Source organism: Eleutherodactylus coqui, chromosome 6, assembly GCF_035609145.1.
Source record: "Eleutherodactylus coqui strain aEleCoq1 chromosome 6, aEleCoq1.hap1, whole genome shotgun sequence".
NCBI lineage: Eukaryota > Metazoa > Chordata > Amphibia > Anura > Eleutherodactylidae > Eleutherodactylus > Eleutherodactylus coqui.
Genome location: NC_089842.1, coordinates 105,192,725 through 105,218,874, shown reverse-complemented (window position 1 = coordinate 105,218,874; position 26,150 = coordinate 105,192,725). Strand labels below are relative to the sequence as shown.

Here is a 26,150-nt window from a genome sequence, read left to right as displayed (position 1 = left end):
AACTAGTAATTTCCACCACTTTTAGTCACTGTTGGTTCTTAGCTGTGTAGATAAATAGTATTTCCGATCAAGAGATCTCTCCTTGGCTACTCTCTCAGCCAACGTTGAATCACGGGTTGACTACCAGATTGAAGGAATATCCAGAAGTGTTCGGTATTTAACAGATGTTCTAGGTCTGGGTCATAAAATTATTATTAATAATGAGGCCTTTCAATTGTAGGATCTTCTCAGTTGGGCCTTTCTGGATCATCCTGATGCGACAAGCAACTGCTTAATGGTGGGAAGCAATACCAATAAATATTCAAATGCCAAATGTGTATAACAATCACATGGCTGGTGCTGTCCAATTATACAATATTTTTTTGATAAAACCTAACCATCACAAAAAGGGCCTGCATCAGCATGACTCTTACACATATCAGTCAAGCCAATAATGAAAAACACATTGCATTTTTTGACAACCAGCGCTGAATAAAATGACAACTGACACCATAAAAAAAAAAGTGCCATGGTTCATTATTTCCCATTTCCCACGCAAGAGTAAGAATTAAGTTATAGTTAAGAAATCACAGTCCCAAATTTAAAAACCATGAACACAAGCATGGCTTCATCTTTCATGGGAAGATGTGCATATTGTAGCAGTGCTGGGATCGCTGCCAGGTTGACTGAGTCCGGTGCGGGTTTTAAACATGGTTCTGCACCTTCTAGCTTAGTAGGTGTGATGCAACGTGCTCACATCTGTGGGTGATAAGCTGGCTATTTAGCTAGGATGGATAGGAAGCCAAGGTGCTGTAAATTGTCAGTTGCTCACTGTCTGAGCTGGCAGTTAGTGACTCTCGTGGACAGCGTGGTGTCCACTGTTCATTACTCCGGATGGCTCTGTGTACTGCGGCTTATTCTACTAAAGCTAAGTGCTGTGTTTTATTTTGTTTTGTCTTTATCAGTTTGGCCAAGCAGCGTTACTTAGGTCCCAGGAATGAATGCAGGCCTGCATCTATCGACGCGATCAGTCTGCCATGTCAGGTGAGGCCCTCTCCCTCATTTGTTACATATTTAGGGAAAGACTTCCCATTTATTATTTTTTGCTTTGTTTTGACCACCGCACTGTGAGCCATTATTGTGTATGTCTGAAGGTGCTGGTCCAGCATGTTCTATGCAGAAGCAACAGTGCATATAGATAATAACAGACCCCATGTACACCAATCAGTCATGACAATAAATCCATTTATAAAGGGAGAAAGAACAGAAGAAAGCATTCCCACAGCATTTTTTACTAAAATGTGGGATTGTGTCTGGGTTTTCGTTACAGCTGAGGAAAGCAGCACTGCGACGGAACACCCGAACAGAACTAACGGAACTATTCTCTTGCATTGGTGAAACAGACACCACTTTGGCATCGTTGGACAGCAGTTTTGTTCATTTTTATCTTATTTTAAGTATAGAATAATGTAGTCGACTACACTATACTCCAAATAAAAAGGAAACTAAGGGAACCCCTGTCGAATGGACACCAAAGTGGTGGCCTTTTCACTAATGACAGTGAATGGTTCTATTTGGGGGCTTCCATTACAATACTGCTTTCACTGTAATGAGCCCCCCAGATAGAATCCTGCAGTGTAGTGAAAAATGTGGGAACGCTCCCTTACATTAGTTATCTGGCGACACTGGCACCTGTCAAGGGGTGGAATATTTTAGATAGCAAGTGAATAGTCAGTTCTTGAAATTGATGAGTTCTGTTAAGTGTAAGGATCTGAGCAACTATGACAATAGTCTAGACAATTGGTTCAGGGAATCCCCAAAGTTTTGTGAGATGTTCCCAATGTGCAATGCTTAGTACCTACCAATAGTGGTCTAAGGGATAACAGCGGGTAGAATGGTAACATGGTTATGGATGTCCAAGGCTCACTGATGTGTGTGAAAGCTAACCAGTATAGTTTGACCCCACAGAAGACCTACTGTAGGGCAAATTGCTGAAAAATTTACTGCTGGATATGATAGATAGGTGACAGAACACACAGGGCGTCACAGCTTGCTGCATAAGGAGGCTGTGCAGCTCCAGACCAGTGAGAGTGCCCATGCTGAATCCTGTTAAAGGCTGAACTATATACAATGGGAATGTGAGCATGAGAACTGAACCATGGAGCAATGGAGGAAGGTGGCTTGGGGTTTTACATCATGTGGACAGCCGGATGCGTGTACATCATTTCCTTGAAAAGAGATGGCACCAATATGTACTATGGGGATAAGACAAGTGTGGGGGAGTACATGTGATGCTCTGGGAAATGAAGGGAAACCTTGGGTCCTGCATTTATGTGGATGTTACTTTGACATCTACCTCCTACCTAAACATTGTACAGACAGGTACAACTGTTCATAGCAGTGGTATTACCTAATGGCAATGATCACTGAAAAAACTGTTCAGGAATGGTTTGCGGAACATGACAAAGGGTTCAAGGTGATGACTAGTCCCCCAAATTCCCAAAATTTCAACCGGATCGAGCATCTGTGGAATGTCCTGGGAAGACAATTCTGATCCATGGAAGTTGAACCATGCAACTAATAGGACTTAAAGGGATTTTCCAGGCACAAAATGAAAATTCTGAAAATTTGACGCTCTGGACCCTCTCCTTCATCCCGTGCAGCCGCTGATCTGCCGCTGTGTTTACATAGATCACTTCCACAATAAACACAGCAATAGACTGCTACCTACAACTTCCAGCATGCATAGAACTTGTTTTCCGGCCAGCATTGTAGCTCCGCCTACAGCTCACAGGTCCTACAACTTACCAGCACCAACCTCCCTCTCTGAGTACTGCTGAAGCAGACAGACAGAAGCTTCCAGCACTCTGAACTGCACATGTCCTCCCATCATGCACTGCTCACAGGAGCGCGGAGGCTATGGACAGGAGAGAAAGTATCAAATGCGGACAAGATGTCAGAAGAAGTGTTTTTTAGTCAAAGGTTTGTATAACATAGAAAGAAAATGGAGAAAGTATCAAGACCCGGTACAGGGCACCTGTCACAAAATGAGTTAAAGTAATGATGTACATTGGATTTTAAAATGTTATTCTGTGCCTGGAAGGATCAGCTGCTAATGTCTTGGTGTCAGATACTACAGGACAGCTCCAGAGGTTTTGTAGAGTCTATGCCTTGATGGGTCACTGATGTTTCAATGGCAAACATATAATGGGTAGAAATTAGAGATGAGCGAACACCAAAATGCTCGGGTGCTCGTTACTCGGCACAAAATTTTCGCAATGCTCGAGGGTTCGTTTCGAGTAATGAACCCCATTGAAGTCAATGGGCGACCCGAGCATTTTTGTATTTCGCCGATGCTCGCTAAGGTTTTCATGTGTGAAAATCTGGGCAATTCAAGAAAGTGATGGGAACGACACAGCAACGGATAGGGCAGGCGAAGGGCTACATGTTGGGCTGCATCTCAAGTTCACAGGTCCCACTATTAAGCCACAATAGCGGCAAGAGTGGGCCCCCCCCCCCCCCGCACTGTCAGCGTAAAGATCGTTCTCCTCTGGCACAGCTGTAACAGCTGTAGCAGAGAAGAACGATGTTAGCCCATTGAATTCAATGGAACCAGCAATACAGCAGGTTCCACTGAATGCAATGGGCTGCCGGCGATCGCAGGATGAATGGTCGGGAAGGGGTTAAATATATAACCCCTTCCCTGCAATTCATCCAGAAATGTGATACACTAAAAATATATACCGGCGTATAAGGCGACGGGGCGTATAAGACGACCCCCCAACTGTCACCTTATACGCCGGCAATACAGTGGAGCAAAGAATAAAAAGCATTACTCACTTCTTCAGATGATCTGCGCCGCTCCTGCAGACTGTCACTCCTTCCTGGTCCACGGACTAAAGCTTTCTCTATGAAAGGCTTGAAATCCCCGCCTCCAGAAACACAGCCAATCACAGCAATTCAATGACATCACTGTCATTGGCTGTGATTGGTTGAAGGCACGTGTGTTTCTGGAGGCGTGGATTTAAAGCCTTTCGTAGAGAAAGCAATGCTCTGCCGGGAACCAGGAGGGAGCGACAGCCTGCAGGAGCACCGCAGAACACCAGGAAGGAGTGACAGTCTGAGCGCAATAACTTTTTTATTTTTCCGTCGACATAGTTGTGTGAGGGCTTATTTTTCGCGGAAAGTCCTGTTGTTTGCGTTGGTACAATTTTGGAATACATATGACTTTTTGATTGCTTTTTATTGCATTTTTTCTTGGAGACAGGGCGACCATAAAAGCGCATTTCTGGCGTTCTTTTTTTTTGACTCTTAGTTTAGATGGTTATTAAAAGTGTAGGTCAAGGTAAAATTACTAAATTCTGTGCTGTCCAGCAGGGGGAGTAGTTTTTACAGTTGCACAGCAGCTTGCGACAAGAAAATATATACAGTATATACAGTATACACACAAACTCTAGAAATTAGTTTCTAATCATATAAAATAAGCTTTAAGGTAGTGGTCACTACATGACCTATTGTGGTCTAGGCAAAGGATTTAGCATAGATAGGTTAGAGCAGTAGTTGTGCTTTAAGCAGAGGGCAAAATGGCTCTGGGGACAGGTGTGGGGGGCATTGGTGTAAGCAGGGTTTTTTGTGTGAAAGATAGCGTCAAGCATGTGGCCTGCAAATGGGTAACCAAGGTGTGTAAACGCGGGCGAAACTAGTGCAAGTGTGCAGTATAAAAGAACAGATAAGTGATGGGGGTCAGCAGTTTGTTTTCTCAATTATTCTACCACCTTAGCAGGGCAGGGGCATGAAAAAAGCATAAGAGCCAAAACGTCGTAATAAAATGCATCAACAGAGGAAACATTGATCATATTTCATCCATTGGTGGCAGGGGTTGATTGACCCTCAACAGGCATTGGTAAGTGACAAACAACTGGCAGTGGACACATGTGGAATAAATTCTCTTGTAGACTTCTTATGGTTTAGTCTCCTTGGCCCAGTCCTTCGCCATCCTGTAATACCTTATCACATAGTATTTATGTGCAGCAGAGTGCTAAGTGAAATATCGTAAGACATGTCGAGATAAGGACTTACATTACAAATATATTTTATCTGCAAATGTTTCAAATAGCCTCTAATGAATGTTTAAAACAAACATTTAACAATTAATCTTAGTCTGGCCTATAAATACATTTTGGATTTCTGATTCAAATGTGATTTGGGTCAAGGCCACACGGTAGCATAATGAAAGGTGACATGGACATATTGTAGCTGGTTGTAATTCTAAGTAAAGAGAGATTGGTATTACATTCAGGACCTTCAAAGTTTCTCGCCTTGCAGTACCAGGGAGATCTTTGCATTATATGAACAGCCCACTGATTTAAATGAGAACTGGGGAGTATTTAATTTTGCAATGGGTGGTGCTGCAAAGGAGTTAAATACTTGCTATGTACAAACTGGTGTATATTCGTTGCAAAGGAGAACCGAGGCATCAGTCAGCTCAAGTCTATAGCAGAAAATTAAGGGAAGACCCTAAACAGAGTCCCGAAGCATGAACTGCAAACACTGCAAGTACAACAAGTGCAATGTTCTCATTACTTCTATCTGTTATATGTCTGGAGGACAGCACTCACTTCACTGTATGCATATAGGTATATCTTCCTTCTTAGTAAATAACAGCATCTAAATGGTTAACTTGTTCAGTATTGTACACTGGTATGTATTAGATTTTTGTATTCTATCTCCTATACATGGTTCTCAGGTCTCACACCGGCCTGCGACAGATCTTTCTCACGAGAGCGCTCCAGGACCCCCACAGCTGATAAGGAAAAGCTACTAGTATAATGAACACAGTATTAGTTTCATATCTGTGTGTTTCCTGGAAATCAGATGTTTTAGTAGTAATATATGAGATGTCATACAGAGTTAATATGAGATGTATAAGTAATCAGCACACTCCTACGGAGTGAAAAGTAAAGATGCATTAAGTAGAGTTTGGTTTGTTTTATAAAAAAAAAATTGCCTCAACCTCCATTTGTCACCACCCTGCCATGCATAACATCACCACCCTGATTCATTTTAACATGTGTGTACATTATTTTGAGTTTACTGACCATTTGAATGCCTGACAGTCATACTGGGAAAGTAGAAGGGCAAGCATTAATTTATCGCCTCCCTACTGATTGTACCAAAGACAGAGCAATGCAGCATGGCAAGTGAGGGAAAGGAAGTAGAGGATAGTAAACTGCTGGCAGAATGCTAGGTTTGCAAAATGCCCCCTGAGTGAAAGTGAATTGCAAACAGCAGGGCAGCAAAAAATGAGAAAGACACCATGAAAATCAGAACTTCTAGACATGAAACAGGATGCAAACAGCAACAAATGATGGGGTAAGTAGAACCTGGTATATTTTAGAAAACATATTGAAAACTCGGGTGCTCTTTGAAGGGGTTTTTACAATACGTATAGAAGACATATTGATTATGGGACTACTAGTATTGCAGTTCTGTCCGACTCACTTAAATGGAAATGAACTACAGAAAGCTGCAATACCAGGCACAGGGCACTGCTAAATTTACGGAACTGCTTCTGGTAAACAATGAAGAGAATGTGGCACTCAAAATTGTCACCTCTTCAAACACATGATCAGTAGGAGAGTCTGGAGTCAGACAACCAGTGATAGGATATTGATGGCCTAATCTTAAGACATGTCATCAGTATCAGTCATAGAAATTCATTCAATAGAGCATTCCGCCCATAGCTGAAAACTACATTCCTTTTTCACATCCTTTTATTATTTGACTGCTAATAGTTTGGGATATTTTTTAGTCCTAATTCTTTCTCCTTAACCACTTAAGGACATGGCCTTTTTTTTGCTTAGTTCAGTGATGGGCAACCTTTTGAGCTCGGTGTGTCAAAATTCGCCAAAAAAACGGAGCATAACTCGGGTGGTGTGTCACTTCGAGAAAAAATCCATAAATTCACCATATTTATAGTTTAAATAACAAATATGTATAATTGTAATGTATAACTGTGTTTAATAAACCCAAAACACCCATAGCACAGGCCTCGCCTCTCCCAGCCTCCCCCTCACTTATCTCAGTAATGATGAGCCACCAGCAGTGATAGTGCTCCTCACAGCGGCCCCCAGCAGCGACCACGCCACCCACAGTGGCCCCCCCAGCAGCGACAGCACCACCCACAGTGGCCCCCCAGCAGTATCTGCCCCCCCACAGCGGCCCCCAACAGTATCTGCCCCCCCATAGCGGCCCCCAGCAGTATTTGCCCCCCACAGCGGCCCGCAGCATTACCTGACCTCCACAGCGGCCCCCCAGCAGTAACTGTCCCCCACAGAGGCCCCCCAGCTGTATCTGCCCCCCACAGAGGCCCCCCAGCATTACCTGCCCCCTTACAGCGGCCCCCCAGCATTACCTGCCCCCTTACAGCGGCCCACCAGCGGTGATTGCCCCCTTACAGTGGGCCCCTAGCAGTGACTGCCCCCTTACAGTGGGCCCCCCCAGCGGTGACTGCCCCCTTACAGTGGGCCCCCCCAGCGGTGACTGCCCTCTTACAGTGGGCCCCCCCAGCGGTGACTGCCCTCTTACAGTGGGCCCTCCCAGCGGTGACTGCCCCGTTACAGCGGGCCCCCCCAGTGGTGACTGCCCCCTTACAGCGGCCCCCCCCAGCAGTGACTGCCCCCTTACAGCGGGCCCCCCAGTGGTGACTGCCCCCAACGAGACCCACGTACTTACCTCGTGAATACTCCGCTTCTCCTGTGCCCGGAGTGCCGCCAACAGCGATGATCTACGGCGCACACTGTGATGTCAGTGTGTTGCAGGATACCTCCTCCCCCGGATGCTCTCGCGGAACCAACAGGTAGGAGACGTCAAGGGATGGGGGGAGGAGGATCCCGGCGCACACAGACATCACAGTGTGCACCGGGATCAGCGCTGCTAGTAGTGAGGAGTCACGGCCCCTGCTGGTATTCATTAACGGGGTGAGCGGCCGCGTGTCAGCGACTATGGCTACGCGTGTCATAGGTTCGCCATCACGGGCTTAGTTTCTCCTCACTTTCGAAAAATCATAACCTTTTCATTTATCCATCAATCTAGCTGTCTGAGGGCTTGTTTTTGCAGGTCGAGTTGTATTTTTCAATGGTACCATTTAATGTGCCATATAATGTACTGAAAACATTTCAAAAAATTCAAAGTGGAAAGAAATGGAAAAAAAACACAATTCAAACATCTTTGCGTTATTCTATGGTTCAGTATGATAATGACCATACTTGTTTATATAGTTTTTCTTTTGCTTCTCTACTTTTAAAAAATAAAATATCCTAGGAAAAAAACGAATTATTTTCTCACACAATATTCTGACAGCCACAATTTTTTTTCTTTTTTCCGGCAGCATATTTGTGTGGGAGCTTGTTTTTTGTAAGAATGTCTTGTAGTTTCTAGTGACACCATTTTGGAGTACATATAGCTTTTTGATCCCTGTTTATTAAATTTTTTCTTGGAGACGGGTGACTGAAAAAAGTGCAATTCTGACATATATATATATATATATATTTTTTTTTTTTTTTTTCTGAAGACTCACAATGCAGAATAAATAGTGCATTATTTTGATAGATTGGGCTTTAACGGACCCAGCAGTACTACATATGTTTTTGTTATTTTGATTTATTTTATTATAAGTATGGGAAAGGGGGAGAGGGTAAACTTCTATTACTTTTTTTTAATAATTAGTAAAAAAATTTTAAAAACTGATCTCTACATTTTATTGATCTCATCGCAGGTAGATGTTTTGGACCCCCAAACTCCCATCAGGGCATTTAAATGCAACTGTTGGAATTAAAGACTGGTATCAGCTATGAGAAACAGTTGGCATCCACATTGTAAGGATCAGAAACAGTTCCCGTTCACCCTCCTTACAAACCTTGCATGCCCAGGACATAACTATATGCCCTGGAGCATTAAACAGTTAAAGCAGAACATTTTCACTTGTGCATGTGAATATGTCCAAATGACATGCATTACAAAATCTTGGACAGTTGTCCAATTTGGGGGGGAAATTTCTCCTAATTTCATGGAAACTTGCAATTTCAGTTCAGACATTACCTCTTCATTTAGTACCTCACTTTCTACATGTCGGAGGTTGTTCTTTGCCTGTACGTAGATCTCCGATGGGTGTTGACCCTCAGGAGGGCTTGGCGCAGGATAACACGGAGGTGGCGGGAGTGCAATATCAACAGCAGGCGGTGGAGGTGGCGGGAAGGCTGGAGGAGGTGGTGGAGAGTTACTGGTTGGGTCCATTTTCTTACTGCCACAAGGATCTACCTCGGGATTCAACATGTCCATGTAGGTCTGCATATCTGTGATGGCATTTTCGGGGGGCCCTTAAAGGAAACAAGATATAAACATAATGAGTAAATTAAAGCATAGATATGAAGAGTTAGCACTCAAGCACCCAATGGGTTAAACTATTGAGTTAAGCTGTGTGGATCAATAATTGATTTTTGAAGAATTTGGAAGTAGTTTCAGAAATCAAAATTCCTAGATTTCTCAGTTCTGTAAATAAGAATTTTTTTCTCCAAATCTACAAGGACTTATACCTTACTCCAGTTAAGACCCTTTTACGCAGGTAGACTGTTCCAGTGATGATCATCGCTCAGTGAATGTAGGTGGAGTGGGCTGGAGATTGCTCTGACCGCTTACCTCCGTTCACAGTAAACAGGCAGTGGCTCATAGATGAATGACTGCCTGTTAAGACACAATAATTCAGAGGCAGACCAACAATGATTTTCGGGTCTGCATGAAAGATCCGATCAGCGATTTATCAATGATCGTTCGTTCACTGCACGCGTTTACACCTAACAATTATCATGCGAACCTCTCAATCTAATGAGCGGTTTGCACGATAATTGTGCTGTATAAAAGGACCTTTAGAGAGAGTTGCGATTCAAGAGACGGGACAGGTGATTGATATGCCCCTGCTTGGCTCTAGTGGCAGCTATAATCATTGTCACTTAGATTAGGTAAAGATACATCCACAAGCTTTAGCCACTTTTTTTTGTCAAAAACAGCAATACTTTTCTCCATGCGCTGTCTGGTATTGCAGTTTAGCCCCATTCACTTGGCTAGCGCTGTACTGCAATACCAGATCTTTTCCATTCATAAGTCTAATGCCCGATTTAAAGAGGCGCATACAACTACATACATGTGCGGTGATGGCTTTGTAGATTTCCATTGAAACATAAGTCCTTGGTAAAAGCAAAAACTGACTATATGATAATCCTAAAAAGTAGGTGAAGTAACAGGTTAGGATGTTCTTTACAATTTTTACAAGTGAAACCTGAGCTGATAATGAAGGTGTAGAGCTGCCACAATGCGGTTTTTCTAAAATTGTATGTATAATAGACTAGGGGACATACCCATGCGTTGCACGGCGCTATAAGCGCAGGGATTGGTTATTGAAAATTGGGCTTTCAAAGTTATTTACTGCTTCTACAGAATAACTGATGTTACTACGCCATTTTGCAGTGGTCTCAAATCATTAGTCCATCAAAAAAATTTGATTATGAACCAATCACAGCACAGCTTTCATGTTACCTCAGCAGTATAAGAAATAGCAACCAATCACAGCGCAGCTTTTATTTTACCTCAGCGGTATAAGAAATAGCAACCAATCACAGCGCTGCTTTTATTTTACCTCAGCGGTATAAGAAATAGCAACCAATCACAGCGCTGCTTTTATTTGACCTCAGTGGTATAAGAAATAGCAACCAATCACAGCACAGATTTCATTTTACCTCAGCAGTATAAAAAATGAAAGCTGCACTGTGATTGGTTGCTATTGGCAACAAAAATTTTAGGGGAATTCTGTGAGTTTTTGATTTTTAATTATGCCAGTACTTGTCGCCTGGTGATGAAGAATGCTTATGCAAAATTTCATTTAAATCACACCAGAACTGTGGATTTGTATATGACACAAACAAACGGATTTTGCGTTTTATATATAAGATTAACCCTTTGCAATCCAATTTTAGATTCAGGGTTTCCTAGGAGGCTTTCTCTTTTTGCAATTATACAATGGCGCCATCTGCTGGCTAGAGCCAGGACTGCAGTATGTGACATGCTAAAGAGGCCCACAACAACCTAGCGACTAGTAATAACCAGTAAGAATACCCTGCTGGATGTCTTAGGACTTCGGAGTTGTACAGCCTCCAATCAGAATGTCTTCAGACGTCAGACAGTGGATTGGAGAGGGTTAAGGCCGGCAGCACACAACCGTATTTAAATTGGGGATTCCGCAATGGTCACCTGTGCAGATGATCCACAGTATTCCGCATTCATTCAAAAAATAGAACATTTGCATGTCCGTGGACAGCAATTGCGATATCCGCTCATGGAAATTAAATCACAGCATGTTCTATTTTTGTCAGAATTCCGCGCGAACGGCTCCATTGACACTGTGGATAGGTTGCATAAACCCCATTGATTTGCATCGTATTCACAGAGAGGGCAGCACAAGTCGACTGAAAATTTGAAAAAGCCCTATTCACAGACGTGACTTGGTTAAAAGTAATAAATTTTATTAAGTTTTATCTAAAAAAACACGATTGGGCACAACAAAGGACACAACACAAACTCCAAGTTGTAATGGAAAGGCGTTAACCCACCAAATAGTGGATAGAAAAATGATTGGTGGGTTTCAAAATTACAACTTGGTATTACTTCTGATACTCCGTATTTCTTAATGTCGCACGTCACTTAGGAATACAGTCTGCATGGGGGCTGTTCATGGATTTCCCAAAAACCGGAACCCCAATTAGATATCTGTAGTTTTATTAATATAATGACAGAATTTGACCAGAGATACTCAGGTTGCGGAAACGTGATGTTCAACCTGAGGAAGTGAATATCTCTGTCAAAAATACTGCCTAGTGGGCTGAAAAGTTTTTAACAGCTCAAAAGGACAGTATGTTAAGGAAATTGATTTTAGTCAATTTTTATTCCTTATGGCCAGTACTCCTACTCATGGCGACAATGTTTGAGCAGAAACTTTCAGATTGCAAAAAAGTGATATTCAACCTAAGAAGATAGTTATCTCTGTCAGAGCTTGTTGCCTAGTGAGCTAAGACTTGTGAACGGCTCAAAAGGACAGTGTGTCAGAGATTTTAATTTTGTCAATGTTTTTTACTCATTATAAACAGTACTCCCACTCTACGCGTTTCACCACTGAGTGTACGTGGATCCTCAGGAGACTTAGTACTTAGAGAGTAGTAATAACAACAATAATGTTTACAGAGTTATGATGGTAAACAATTAGGGTATCACTCCATAGATAGAGTATCACTAAAATATTTAATCCTCAATCAGGAAATGAGCTCTTAGCGTTCAATTTGAGCTAGTAGGGTTTAACCTCGGTGAGGGAATAGATAAAGATTGTAAGTACGAGGTTCATTTCTTTCAAATGTTAAACCCTTCTTCTCTATCAATCCTACTTGCAATAGTCCCATGCCAGGTGTAATGGTCAATAGGATCTCCTTACAATGAGAGTAGGGATAAAGAGTACTACATGCATGAGATTACTGGGTTTGGAATTTTGGTCTGGAGGTAATAACTCTAACAGATCCAAATCCCCTATAAATGAGTGAAGGAGGTTTCAAGTCCTAAAGTCCTTAACTACTCATGCAAATACAAGCAATGAGGCCGTTAGCATAGCAGGACAAGGAGTCAATCCTCCCTAGGTACAGAGGAGTATTTTTCCCTACACCCTCCTTTCTTTTTTCTATCTTTTTTCCCCCTTTTCCTCTCTCCCAGTAAGCTCAAGGTTAATGCATGGACAGCAATCCCTACAGAAAGATAGAGTGCTCAAGAGGTCAGAGCATGACATAGGTTAGTTCCCATCGCCTTGATGGACCAAAATTCCAAACCCAGTAATCTCATGCATGTAGTACTCTTTATCCCTACTCTCATTGTAAGGAGATCCTATTGACCATTACACCTGGCATGGGACTATTGAAAGTAGGATTGATAGAGAAGAAGGGTTTAACATTTGAAAGAAATGAACCTCGTACTTACAATCTTTATCTATCCCCTCACCGAGGTTAAACCCTACTAGCTCAAATTGAACGCTAAGAGCTCATTTCCTGATTGAGGATTAAATATTTTAGTGATACTCTATCTATGGAGTGATACCCTAATTGTTTACCATCATAACTCTGTAAACATTATTGTTGTTATTACTACTCTCTAAGTACTAAGTCTCCTGAGGATCCACGTACACTCAGTGGTGAAACGCGTAGAGTGGGAGTACTGTTTATAATGAGTAAAAAACATTGACAAAATTAAAATCTCTGACACACTGTCCTTTTGAGCCGTTCACAAGTCTTAGCTCACTAGGCAACAAGCTCTGACAGAGATAACTATCTTCTTAGGTTGAATATCACTTTTTTGCAATCTGAAAGTTTCTGCTCAAACATTGTCGCCATGAGTAGGAGTACTGGCCATAAGGAATAAAAATTGACTAAAATCAATTTCCTTGACATACTGTCCTTTTGAGCTGTTAAAAACTTTTCAGCCCACTAGGCAGTATTTTTGACAGAGATATTCACTTCCTCAGGTTGAACATCACGTTTCCGCAACCTGAGTATCTCTGGTCGAATTCTGTCATTATATTAATAAAACTACAGATATCTAATTGGGGTTCCGGTTTTTGGGAAATCCATGAACAGCCCCCATGCAGACTGTATTCCTAAGTGACGTGCGACATTAAGAAATACGGAGTATCAGAAGTAATACCAAGTTGTAATTTTGAAACCCACCAATCATTTTTCTATCCACTATTTGGTGGGTTAACGCCTTTCCATTACAACTTAGATTTTGTGTTGTGTCCTTTGTTGTGCCCAATCGTGTTTTTTTAGATAAAACTTAATAAAATGTATTACTTTTAACCAAGTCACGTCTGTGAATAGACCATTGATTTGCATCAGGTTATTTATTCTACATGCGTAAAAAAAATTGCAGCATGTCCTATTTTGGTCTGTGTTTACCTATTAACGTTTATGAGATCGCGTAAAAACGCTGTAAATATGCGATTGCATGTGTATTCACTATGTTTCTACACATATTGGCAGGAGACAGTGATTTAAAAAATAGTGACATCAATTGGGCCTTTTGCGGGTTTTTTTGTGCATGAAAATGCGCAGTAAATACGCACGCAAGAAACTCATATATCCATCAAATAAGCATTTGTACATGCAGTAGAAACGCCGTATATCTCACAGGCTGAAGCATGCATGCGCCTGTGTGCATGAGCCCCTAAACTGTGTTCACATATTTGTCAACTATTCAGTCATCTATTCTGTCAAATTGTAATTAATGCGATCACTTTTTCAATCTGTCAGATTTCTGTATTGAAACCCAAGGCACAACAGGCTGTCACCCAAGATGTATATTCACTAGGCAACACGGTTTTTGTGTCTAAGAAAAGTTCATTTGTTCCTGTTAGCCTATTGTAAACTATAATGCAAAATAACTTTCATTTTGAAAAAAGTTTGCTTTTGTGGTCAGGACATCGATAATTAAAAATAGATGATTTTGAATTTTGAATGTTTTAAGGACATACACAGTGAGAAAAGAAATGACTTACAATCATGAGCCAAAGTCATTATACAAGGCAGAGTATGTCCATGCAGTTCAAAATTAATGAAAACATCCGGTTCTTTTCGATTGACAATTGTGTACTTGGTCACTTTCCCGCACAGGGCCCCAGATGTAGTCGCCCATCATATTCTCGTTGTAGTATCCTTGATAGCGACGCTCAAACTGCCGTATATCATGGTGGAACCTTTCTCCTTGTTCCTTGAAGTATGTTCCAATGTTCTATTTGAATTTATGTAGATGGGAATCATAAACCTTGAGCGACATCCTGCAGCCCATAGCGTGGTATTTCTTCATCGTTTCCACCAACTCCACATAGTTGTCTGCTTTGTGATTTTCCAAGAACCCCTGAACACCAACAACAAAGCTGGTCCAAGCTGTTTTCTGTACTTCTGTGAGCAGGTCAGGAAATGTCGGACATTCTATGATCCTCTTGATTTGTGGTCCCACAAAGATGCCAGCTTTTACCTTGGCCTCAGTCAGCTTCGGGAAGAAGTTTAGTAGATGTTTCATCGCTGTAGATTCTTTATCTAGAGCTCTGACAAACTGTTTCATAAGCCCAAGTTTTATGTGAAGAGGTGGCATCAGAATCATCTTAGGATCTACTAGGGGTTCCCACTTGACACTTCATCCAACAGTGAAGTCAATACGTTCAAGCCAGTCTCGTCGATGGTAGTGTTCAGTTTTGGTTCTGCTACCCCAAAGACAAAGATAGCAAGGATACTTTGTGAAACCACATGGAAGACCCATTTGGAAAGCTACCATCTTGAAGTCTCCAATTACCTCCCAATCATACTGATCGTACTTCAGAACATGCAACAGGAATTTGACACTACTGTACTCCTCCTTGAGATGTGCAGACTGAGCAACTGAAAGGAATTAATGAAAAGCACTAGACATTTTCATTAATTTTGAACTGTATGGACATACTCTGCATTGTATAATGACTTTGGCTCATGATTGTAAGTCATTTCTTTTCAAACTGCGTATGTCCTTGAAACATTGGAAATTCAAAATCATATATTTTTAATTATCGATGTCCTGACCGCAAAAGCAAATTTTTTTCAAAAGTTATTTTCCATTATATTTTACAATAAGCTACAGTAACAAATAATAATAATAATAATCTTTATTTGCATAGCACCAACTTATTTTGCAGCATTAAACTTTCTTAGACACAAAAATCGTGTGTTTTTTTTTGTTGCCTATTGAGTATTTACAGCCACTAATTTATCATTGCATTAACTTGCATCAGGTAAGATAAAATTATTTTTATCCATAAAACAGTGCCACTCTTGTTCACAGGCTATGACTGGAATTGCAGCCTAAGCCAATTCACTTAAATGTGGCTACATTTTAGAGATTTTGTATAATGTGAGTGAATAATAGTACCATATCGTGCACACATAATACTTCCATATGGTGCCTAGCTTTGAACACTGTGAAAATGAAAATTCATTCACAGATCTAATCTTTCTTCTCAAACATTTTGTCAGCTTCAGCAAACATTTGTATAATGTAAAAAGATTTTAACTTACTTCTAAAATAAAGGCATTTCAATAGAGATGAGCGAGCACGATCGGTAAGGTCAGTTACTCGAGTGAGCCTCGCTCATCTCGAGTAACTGTCTTCTCCGAGCGTGCTCGGGTAGGCAGCAGGGGGCGGCGGGGGAGAGCAGAGGGGAGAGTAAGAGAGATCTCTCCCCCCGCGCTGCCCGCCGCTCACCCCTAAGCACACAGAAGAAGGCAGTTACTCGAGATGGACGAGGCTCGCTCAACTAACTGACCTTACCGAGTGTGCTCGCTCATCTCTACATTTCAAGCATGTGATACCCTAAAGAAGACAATGGTTTTTAAAATCAATATACGTATTTACGCACACTGTCAGTGTAACATCTCGGATAGGAAACGTTCACCCCGCGAGGACAGGGAAACAGCAGCTGCCTTGAATAATCAGTATAGTAAAAAAACAATCATGGGCATTGAAACTGCTCACAGAACACTTTAGGACATATACAGCATATTTCCTGACAAGGCTTATTGATACAATACATGAGCATGGATCTAGTTCTGCAGAGGAGTGTGCGTCATGTTAGAGATTCTGGCAATAGATGCTGCTCATATAACCTCTAGAGAAAAGCTTATTGTTCCTTTTTTTAATGAGTACAAGTTAATCTCAAGGAAAATATCTAAAAGGAAGTTCAAGCAGAGAGTGGCCTAATCCCAGCCACATTTCAACATTGCTCTACTTATGCTAATCTTTTACAGTATATAAAGAACGATATTGCAGTAGTTATAATCTTGTATATAAGGGCAATATTATAGTAGTTATATTCTTGTACATAGGAGGCAGTATTATAGTGGTTATATTCTTGTAGATAGGAGGCAGTATTATAGTAGTTATATTCTTGTACATAGGAGCAATATTATAGTAGTTATATTCTTGTACATAGGGGGCAGTATTATAGTAGTTATATTCTTGTACATAGGGAGCAGTATTATAGTAGTTATATTCTTGTATATAGGAGGCAGTATTATAGTAGTTATATTCTTGTACATAGGGAGCAGTATTATAGTAGTTATATTCTTGTACATAGGGAGCAGTATTATAGTAGTTATATTCTTGTACATAGGAGCAGTATTATAGTTATATTCTTGTACATAGGAGGCAGTATTATATTAGTTATATTCTTGTATATAGGGGGCAGTATTATAGTAGTTATATTCTGGTACATAGGGGGCAGTATTATAGTAGTTATATTCTTGTACATAGGAGCAGTATTATAGTTATATTCTTGTACATAGGAGGCAGTATTATATTAGTTATATTCTTGTATATAGGGGGCAGTATTATAGTAGTTATATTCTGGTACATAGGGGGCAGTATTATAGTAGTTATATTCTTGTACATAGGGGGCAGTATTATAGTAGTTATATTCTGGTACATAGGGGACAGTATTATAGTAGTTATATTCTTGTACATAGGAGCAGTATTATAGTAGCTATATTCTTGTACATAGGAGGCAGTATTATAGTAGTTATAGTCTTGTACATAGGCGGCAGTATTATAGTAGTTATATTCTTGAACATAGGAGGCAGTATTATAGTAGTTATATTCTTGTACATAGGGGCAGTATTATAGTGGTTATATTCTTGTACATAGGGGACAGTATTATAGTAGTTATATTCTTGTACACAGGGGGCAGTATTATAGTAGTTATATTCTTATACATAGGGGGCAGTATTATAGTAGCTATATTCTTATACATAGTGGCAGTATTAGAGCAAAGTTTGACGAGCATTTTTTTGTGCACGCCTATGTGCGCAAAAAACAGCGCGTCTAATAAAACCATTGGTTTCCTATGATGTGCTCACATGTCTGTCTTTTACAGGTGCAAAATACTCGCACCTGCAAGAGATTGGACATCCATACACCAGAAGGTCCGTGTTGCGTGTAAAGAATCCCCACAGGGACAATAGAATCCTATGCCACAGCTGTGGCAGAGGATCGCGATATTCTCCCATTGATTTCAATGGGGCTGGCGCTGCAGCCGCCCCACTGAAAGCAACGGGATGCAGGTAACTCCAGAGTGATTTTCGGGGAAGGGCTTGAAATATAAGCCCTTCCCTGAAAATCATCCCTAGCTGCTGTAAAAAAGTAAAATAAAATATATATATCACCTTCCGCCGCTGTGTGGACTCCGGCACGTCTTCTTGCTGGCTCTCGGGCACTGCTCTAAAGCACTATCTGCTGGCCAGAGATTTAATTCCATGAATGGCTGAGTGCAGCCTGTGATTAGCTGAGTGCTCATCCAATCAGACCCAGCACTCAATGAATGGCTAAGCACTGCCTCTGATTGGCTGAGTACTGTGACCAATAACAGGCTGCACTCAGTTGTCATTCAATGACTGGCTGAGAACTGCCTGTGATTGGGTGAGTGCTCAGCCAATCAGACCCAACACTATCTGGAGGCGGGGATTTTTAAATCCCAAGCCAGCAGCAAGTGCCTTAGAGCAGTGTCGGGGAGCCAGCAAGAAAAAGCGCCTGAGCCCTGACGGCAGCGGAAGGTGATGTATATATTTTTTAATTTTTTTATAGCAGTTAGTAGTTATGTTCTTGTACATAGGAGGCAGTATTATAGTAGTTATATTCTTGTACATAGGGGACAGTATTATAGTAGTTATATTCTTGTACATAGGGAGCAGTATTATAGTAGTTATATTCTTGTACATAGGGGGTAGTATTATAGTAGTTATATTCTTGTACATAGGGGGTAGTATTATAGTAGTTATATTCTTGTACATAGGAGGCAGTATTAGAGTAGTTATATTCTTGTACATAGGGGGTAGCATTATAGTAGTTATATTCTTGTACGTAGAAGGCAGTATTATAGTAGTTATATTCTTGTACATAGGGGACAGTATTATAGTAGTTATATTCTTGTACATAGGGAGCAGTATTATAGTAGTTATATTCTTGTACATAGGGGGTAGTATTATAGTAGTTATATTCTTGTACATAGGAGGCAGTATTATAGTAGTTATATTCTTGTACATAGGAGGCAGTATTATAGTAGTTATATTCTTGTACGTAGGAGGCAGTATTATAGTAGTTAGATTCTTGTACATAGGGGCAGTATTATAGTAGTTATATTCTTGTACATAGGGGGTAGTATTATTATAGTTATATTCTTGTACATAGGAGGCAGTATCATAGTACTTATATTCCTGTACATAGGGGGCAGTATTATAGTCATTATATTTTTGTACATAGGAGGCAGTATTATAGTAGTTATATTCTTGTACATAGGGGGTAGTATTATAGTAGTTATATTCTTGTACATAGGGAGCAGTATTATAGTAGTTATATTCTTGTACATAGGAGCAGTATTATAGTAATATTCTTGTACATAGGAGCAGTATTATAGTAGTTATATTCTTGTACATAGGGGGAGTATTATAGTAGTTATATTCTTGTACATAGGAGCAGTATTATAGTAGTTATATTCTTGTACATAGGGGGAGTATTATAGTAGTTATATTCTTGTACATAGGGAGCAGTATTATAGTAGTTATATTCTGGTACATAGTGACAGTATTATAGTATTTATATTCTTCTACATAGGGGCAGTATTATAGTAGTTATATTCTTGTACATAGTAGGGCAGTGTTATAGTAGTTAGATTCTGGTACATAGGGGACAGTATTATACAAGTTATATTCTTGTACATAGGGAGCAATATTATAGTAGTTATTTTCTTGTACATAGGGGGCAGTATTAGAGTAGTTATATTCTTGTACATAGAGGCAGTATTATAGTAGTTATATTCTTGTACATAGGACAGTATTAAAGTAGTTATATTCTTGTACATAGGAGGCAGTATTATAGTAGTTATATTCTTGTACATAGAAGGCAGTATTACAGTAGTTATATTCTTGTACATAGGAGGCAGTATTATAGTAGTTATATTCTTGTACATAGGAGGCAGTATTATAGTAGTTATATTCTTTTATATAAGAGGTGGTATTATAATGGTTATATTCTTGTACATAGGGGCAGTATTATAGTACTTATATTCTAGTACATAGAGGGCAGTATTATAGTTGTTATATTCTTGTACATAGGGGGCAGTATTATAGTAATTATATTCTTGTACATAGAGGCCAGTATTATAGTAGTTATATTTTTTTACATAGGAGGTGGTATTATAGTGGTTATATTCTTGTACATAGGGGGCAGTATTATAGTAGTTATATTCTTGTACATAGTGGGCAGTATTATAGTAGTTATATTCTTGTACATAGGGGGTAGTATTATAGTAGTTATATTCTTGTACATAGGAGGCAGTATTATAGTAGTTATATTCTTGTACATAGGAGGCAGTATTATAGTAGTTATATTCTTGTACGTAGGAGGCAGTATTATAGTAGTTAGATTCTTGTACATAGGGGCAGTATTATAGTAGTTATATTCTTGTACATAGGGGGCAGTATTATAGTAGTTATATTCTTGTACATAGAGGCCAGTATTATAGTAGTTATATTTTTTTACATAGGAGGTGGTATTATAGTGGTTATATTCTTGTACATAGGGGGCAGTATTATAGTAGTTATATTCTTGTACATAGTGGGCAGTATTATAGTACTTATTTTCTTGTACATAGGGGCAGTATTATAGTTGTTATATTCTTGTACATAGGGGGCAGTATTATAGTAGTTATATTCTTGTACATAGAGGGCAGTATTATAGTAGTTATATTCTTGTACATAGAGGGCTGTTTTAGAGTAGTTATATTCTTGTACATAGAGGGCAGTATTATAGTAGTTATATTCTTGTACATAGAGGGCAGTTTTATAGTAGTTATATTCTTCTACATAAGGGACAGTATTATAGTAGTTATATTCTTGCAGTTTTATAGTAGTTATATTCTTGTACATAAGGGACAGTATTATAGTAGTTATATTCTTGTACATAGAGGGCAGTATACAGTAGTTCTATTCTTGTACATAGGAGGCAGTATTGTAGCAGTTATATTCTTGTAGAAAGAGTTATAGTATGTGTATTCTTATACATAGGGGACAGTATTAATATAGTTATATTCTATAGGAAGGGAAAGGTACTATTCTGAACTCTGAAGAGGTATATATGCTGCCCAAAAAATTGTTCTTATCACATATACCCTGTTTCTCCGAAAATAAGGCATACCCCAAAAATAAGGCCTAGCGTGATTTTTCAGGATTTTTCAGGCTGCAGCAGGATTTTTCAGGATTTTTGAATATGCTTAAAATATATGCCCTATTTTAATAATACACCCAAATTACAGTAAATAAAAAAAGTCAATTTAAATAGTGTCCGAGCAGCTATACATGTAAATAAGTAAAAGTTTTTGGAGCAAAAATTAATAAAAGACTCTGTCTTATTCTCAGGGAAACAGGGTATATAGATAAAAGAGGCAGGAATCCAATTAGTATGAAGATCCAGTTGTAATTGTCATATACTAGTTTCAACTGAATGCATGTTAAAAAAGCTCTTGAGTCTTCACAGCATTGGCCAAAAACCAGAACATGAAAAGTGTAATCTTTCTATGCCAAAGGTATACTTTTAGGGCACCACATATTGCTGCATTGATAAAATATGATATAGTCAGCAGAAGAGGATTTATCTCTTACATAACTGATAGAGAAAATATAGCGGTATCTGTTTAAAAATGAGTAAGCAGTCCTGTAAAGACAAAGTCCTTTTACATGTACCAGTCATAAAGTTGTACTAGGAGCACTGAACTGGCAGAGTCTACATCAAGATAAAGCAGAGGGCACTCATAATTTCTTTTATTAGTGCTCTCATACAAAATTCAAACTTGCTCTGGGCTATGGTGTTTTTTCTGGATTTTTTGTATAGGCATCTCTATAGGCCAAAAAAAACACCAAAGAAAAAATGCATTGGTCATTAAAAACCGCCACCAGAAATACACAGGCATCATTCAAAAAAACTAATGCAAATTTCTGGCAGTAAGCCTCCCTGGATCTCTTCCCTTTATCCCTCCTAACTGTTACCCAGCCAGCTGCCCCATCATCCTGCTCTCCCAAACTACCATTCACCACACATCTACCCCAGCGAGCGCCTGTTCTGTGAACAGCAAACTGCTTTTCATGGAGCCAGTGTTGCAAGCCGCGCATTTAGATCCAGGCTCTGGGCTTCCAAATGCGAAATACACTCACATCTCGTACAGCAGTATGCGCCCTCGAACGGCTGTTCAAGGATGGCATACATGGCACAAGATGTACACTGGACGGCATTGTCAATCATGGAGCACATTCTAAACGGGGATCGTACGGAAGTCCCTGAATTCAAAGTCAGTAATCCCAAGACACTTTGAATACAACCACGCAGACTCACACGCTCACTTATGTTTGCTTTATATAGCTCTTATCTGTAGTCCTTCTGTTCCTCCTCTCTTTGGAAAGGATGTCTGGTGATTGCTAGAAAATTGACCATTTTCGTTAAGTATAGACCCCAGCTATAAATTTGTGTAACAGAGGAAGGGGCACTACTTACTCGGACCTGTATGTTGGTTTAATTTCTTATCTCCAACACTTGATTGGCTGGAATTACATGAGTCGTAGTTTGACAGTGTACTTGAAGGTGAACCAATGTCAAAGTGAGCTGGTTGCGTAGACATTGTGGTATTTGGAGATGACATTCCTGAGTCTGGCTGCTTCAGCTCCAAGTCTGCCGATGGATCCCTCGACAACACACGGTGTTCCACGCTCTGTAAAATGAATGGAAATATGAATTAGGGCACCATCTTGTTAGCGGATGATGCTCTGCCCAAGAGAAATCTGAAAGCTGTCCTTGCTACAAACATGGTTCATTATTTAAGGACCACAAGAAAGAGAATTTCTTTAGAAAACACATTTTCAAATAACCTATTAGTCTATGCAGAGTTAAACCCCTCCTGATGCAACCAGTGTTTTCCTTCCTAACCACGGACCATTTTTCAAATCTGACATGTGTCACTTTAAAGAGGTATTCCGGGCACAGACTAACATTTTAAAATCAAATGTACATCATCATAATAAGTAATTTTGTAGTAGGTTCACTACATCTGGTCTAGATACTTTCTTAATTTTCTGTCATGTGACCTTCCACCTATAACTATCTCCACTTCCTCTGACATCTTGTCCACATTTGCTACTTCCTCCCCTGTCCATAGCCTCTGACATCCTGTGAGCGGTGCATGTTGGGAGGGCAGGAAGCACTGCGTTGTATTGCTCCTGTGCAGTTGAGAGCCGGAGGGTCCGGTCTGTCGGCTTCAGCAGCTTTTTCTGGCACACTGAGTGAGAGGGAGGTTGGTGCTGGTTTCAGAATTTCTATTTTGTGCCTGGAAAACCTCTTGTTGTAGTGGTAATAACTTTTACTTATCAATTGATTGATTCTGAGATTGTTTTGTACTTGTCGTCAGTGGTAAATTTTCATTGATACGTCTTGAGTTTATTTACAAAAATATCCTAAACTTACTGATTTTTTTTGAAAAATCAGCAATTTTCGAACTTTGAATTTTTCTGCATGTAAGGCAGATCATACAACTCAAAAAAGCTAATAAATGACATTTACCATTCATGTACTGGATGCTGGTACCCTTTTGAAACTGTCCTTCTATTTATTACAGATGTCAAAAAACGTTTTAAGTACAGGAGCAAATTTTGTAATTTTGATTAAAAAAATCTAAAATCTATTTTTAAAAGGACCAATTCAGCTCTGAAATGGCTTTGAGAGACTTATACTGTATATTAGAAATCTTCATAAGGAACCTTTCACACAAGATGGAATAAGCAGCTAAATGAGGGGTAGGGCTTATATTTCAAGCTTCCTGAAAATCATCGCTGCAGGGGTTGCCTTCATCCCATTGCTTTCAATGGGATGGCAACAGCATCGGCTCCATTGAAAGCAATGGAATAGCATCACAGTCCGCTGCCACAGCTGTGACAGGGGATTCTTTCGTCCCCGCTGCAGTCCCCTCATCACTGAACGCTGTGACAGTGCTGTGTAACACATCGCTTCCATGAATTAAAAGGCTATTTAGCCTTATGAGGTCCAGATGTGTTATTTTTTTCACAGAATTTTGCAGCGTATTTAGCATTTGCGTGAATATTGAGTGCATATTTGCGCGCCTCCTGTAGACTTCTGTGAGGCTCTTGGTGCACAAATACACTGGAAAATAGAGCAGCACCTATTTTTTTGCACGCACAACACGCTCATAGGAACAAATCCATTTACACCAATGGCTTCTACTGTCTGCGCATTGCACAAATACGGTTGTGTTCAGAAGCCCTAAATATGTTTCTGTCTTTATAAAATCATGTGTGTAGATACGGGTGTACTTCTGTATGCGTATACCTAATAATATGATGCTGTGTCTGAATGTGAGTGCTTGTAAGTAAAACAATGCCACTGTCAGTGGTGTAGATATAGGGCTCACAAATTGCAACCAGCCAGCTTCTGCCAGATACTGCAGCCACTTGGGGCACCCAGCAGTGCTGTAAGTCTCTGTCTTGTCTGACACATGATCAGAACTTGACTCCTCCCTTGTGTCTTGCACGGTGTACAGTACAGACTGAGCACTGGAGACATGGGAGGAGTCAACTGTTAGACTCTGATGCTGATTTAGTAGAGCGGTCTGACAAAAACTTACGGTGACTACAGACTTTCTGGCCCCAGAGAGGAATCATATAAGGGCCCTTTTATATGGGGCAAATTATTGGGTCCCCAACAGTTGCGCCAGCAATAATCGCTCCTGTGCTTTCACTTAGGAGCGAGATCGCTTCTGGACGTCCGATCATTGCTCATTTTTTTTTATGTCTGCGGGAACTGAACGACGAATGAGAAGTGAACCAATTATTATTTGCTGTTCAGCCGCTGCAGGCATTTACATTGACAATTATAGTTCAGATTTCTGTGATCAAGCAAGAATCTGAACGATAATAATCATTCCATGTAAAAGAGTCCTAACTACAAGAAACTTGGGCTAATATTGCCCTTGCAAAGCCGTGATTTTGTAAATGCAAGTGTGAAGCGTTTTGCAAGGAAAGCACATCATATCACTGCACTTGCGATTTTCACGCACGCTAAAATCGCATGTTATTCAAATAGTAAAATCCAAAAATTGCACTTGCATGTACATGTGAGCGCGAGGCAACCCCCCCATCCTGTTCGATTTTTTTTAACAGAATTGTCCAAAATAGGATATGCTGTAATTAAAAAAAACAAAATTGCTCATGTAAATAGGCCCATTGAAAACAGTGGGTTCTATTACATGCAAGTTTTGTGCATCCTGCAATGTGGAAATGCACTATAAGTGGTGTCATTTGGGGTCACTATTACTATCTGGGGGCACTATTATTACTATTAAAGGAGTTGTCAGAGTTATAATTTTTTTTCTTAGTGCTCTCCATGCCTGAGGGCGAGCACCCACTGGCGTTTGCGTTTTCCGCGGGAAAAAGCGTTTTCGCCGCGTTTCCCGCGATTTTTCCGCGCGTTTTTCGCGGCGTTTTCGCGGCTTTTCCATTAATTTCCATTGACTTTCATGGGTGCATTAGGAGAAAAATAAGGACACATATGCAACTGACAGTTCCTATGTTAAAAACGCAAACGCAACGCAAAAAAACGCCAGTGGACAGGAACACATGTTATCTCTATGCCCGTGCAGGAAAAACGCAAAACGCAAAACGCAGGTAAAAAAACGCCAGTGGGTGCTCGCCCTGAAAATAATAAAATATCCTACACTCACCTTTCCTGGGTCCCCGCAGCTCCATTCTCCCCTGTGATGTATTCTTTACAGCTTGTATAGGACTTCACAGGCTGCTGTGGCCAATCACAGACCTAAGTGTACAAGCTGCTGCGGTGTGGGAGCTGCAGGGACTCAGGAAAGGGTAGTATAGGTTATTTTACTATTAAAAAAGTCCTACAACCCCATTTAATGTTATACTATTATTCACTCCTGGTATGGTGGTATTATTTATTAGCGG

The 26,150-nt window shown here is 40.2% G+C and overlaps 1 protein-coding gene across 1 annotated transcript in view; it reads right to left on the bottom strand.

The window, feature by feature from the left end:
* The window catches only part of ESPN (espin), a 185,066-nt gene that overhangs the window by 77,707 nt on the left and 81,209 nt on the right, over positions 1-26,150 (bottom strand). The window contains exons 6-7 of the mRNA XM_066607334.1: positions 22,681-22,894; positions 9,079-9,356 (exon numbers count right to left, since the gene is read on the bottom strand). Of these exons, the coding sequence (XP_066463431.1) occupies positions 9,079-9,356; positions 22,681-22,894 (492 nt within the window). The remainder of the gene's footprint in view (positions 1-9,078; positions 9,357-22,680; positions 22,895-26,150) is intronic.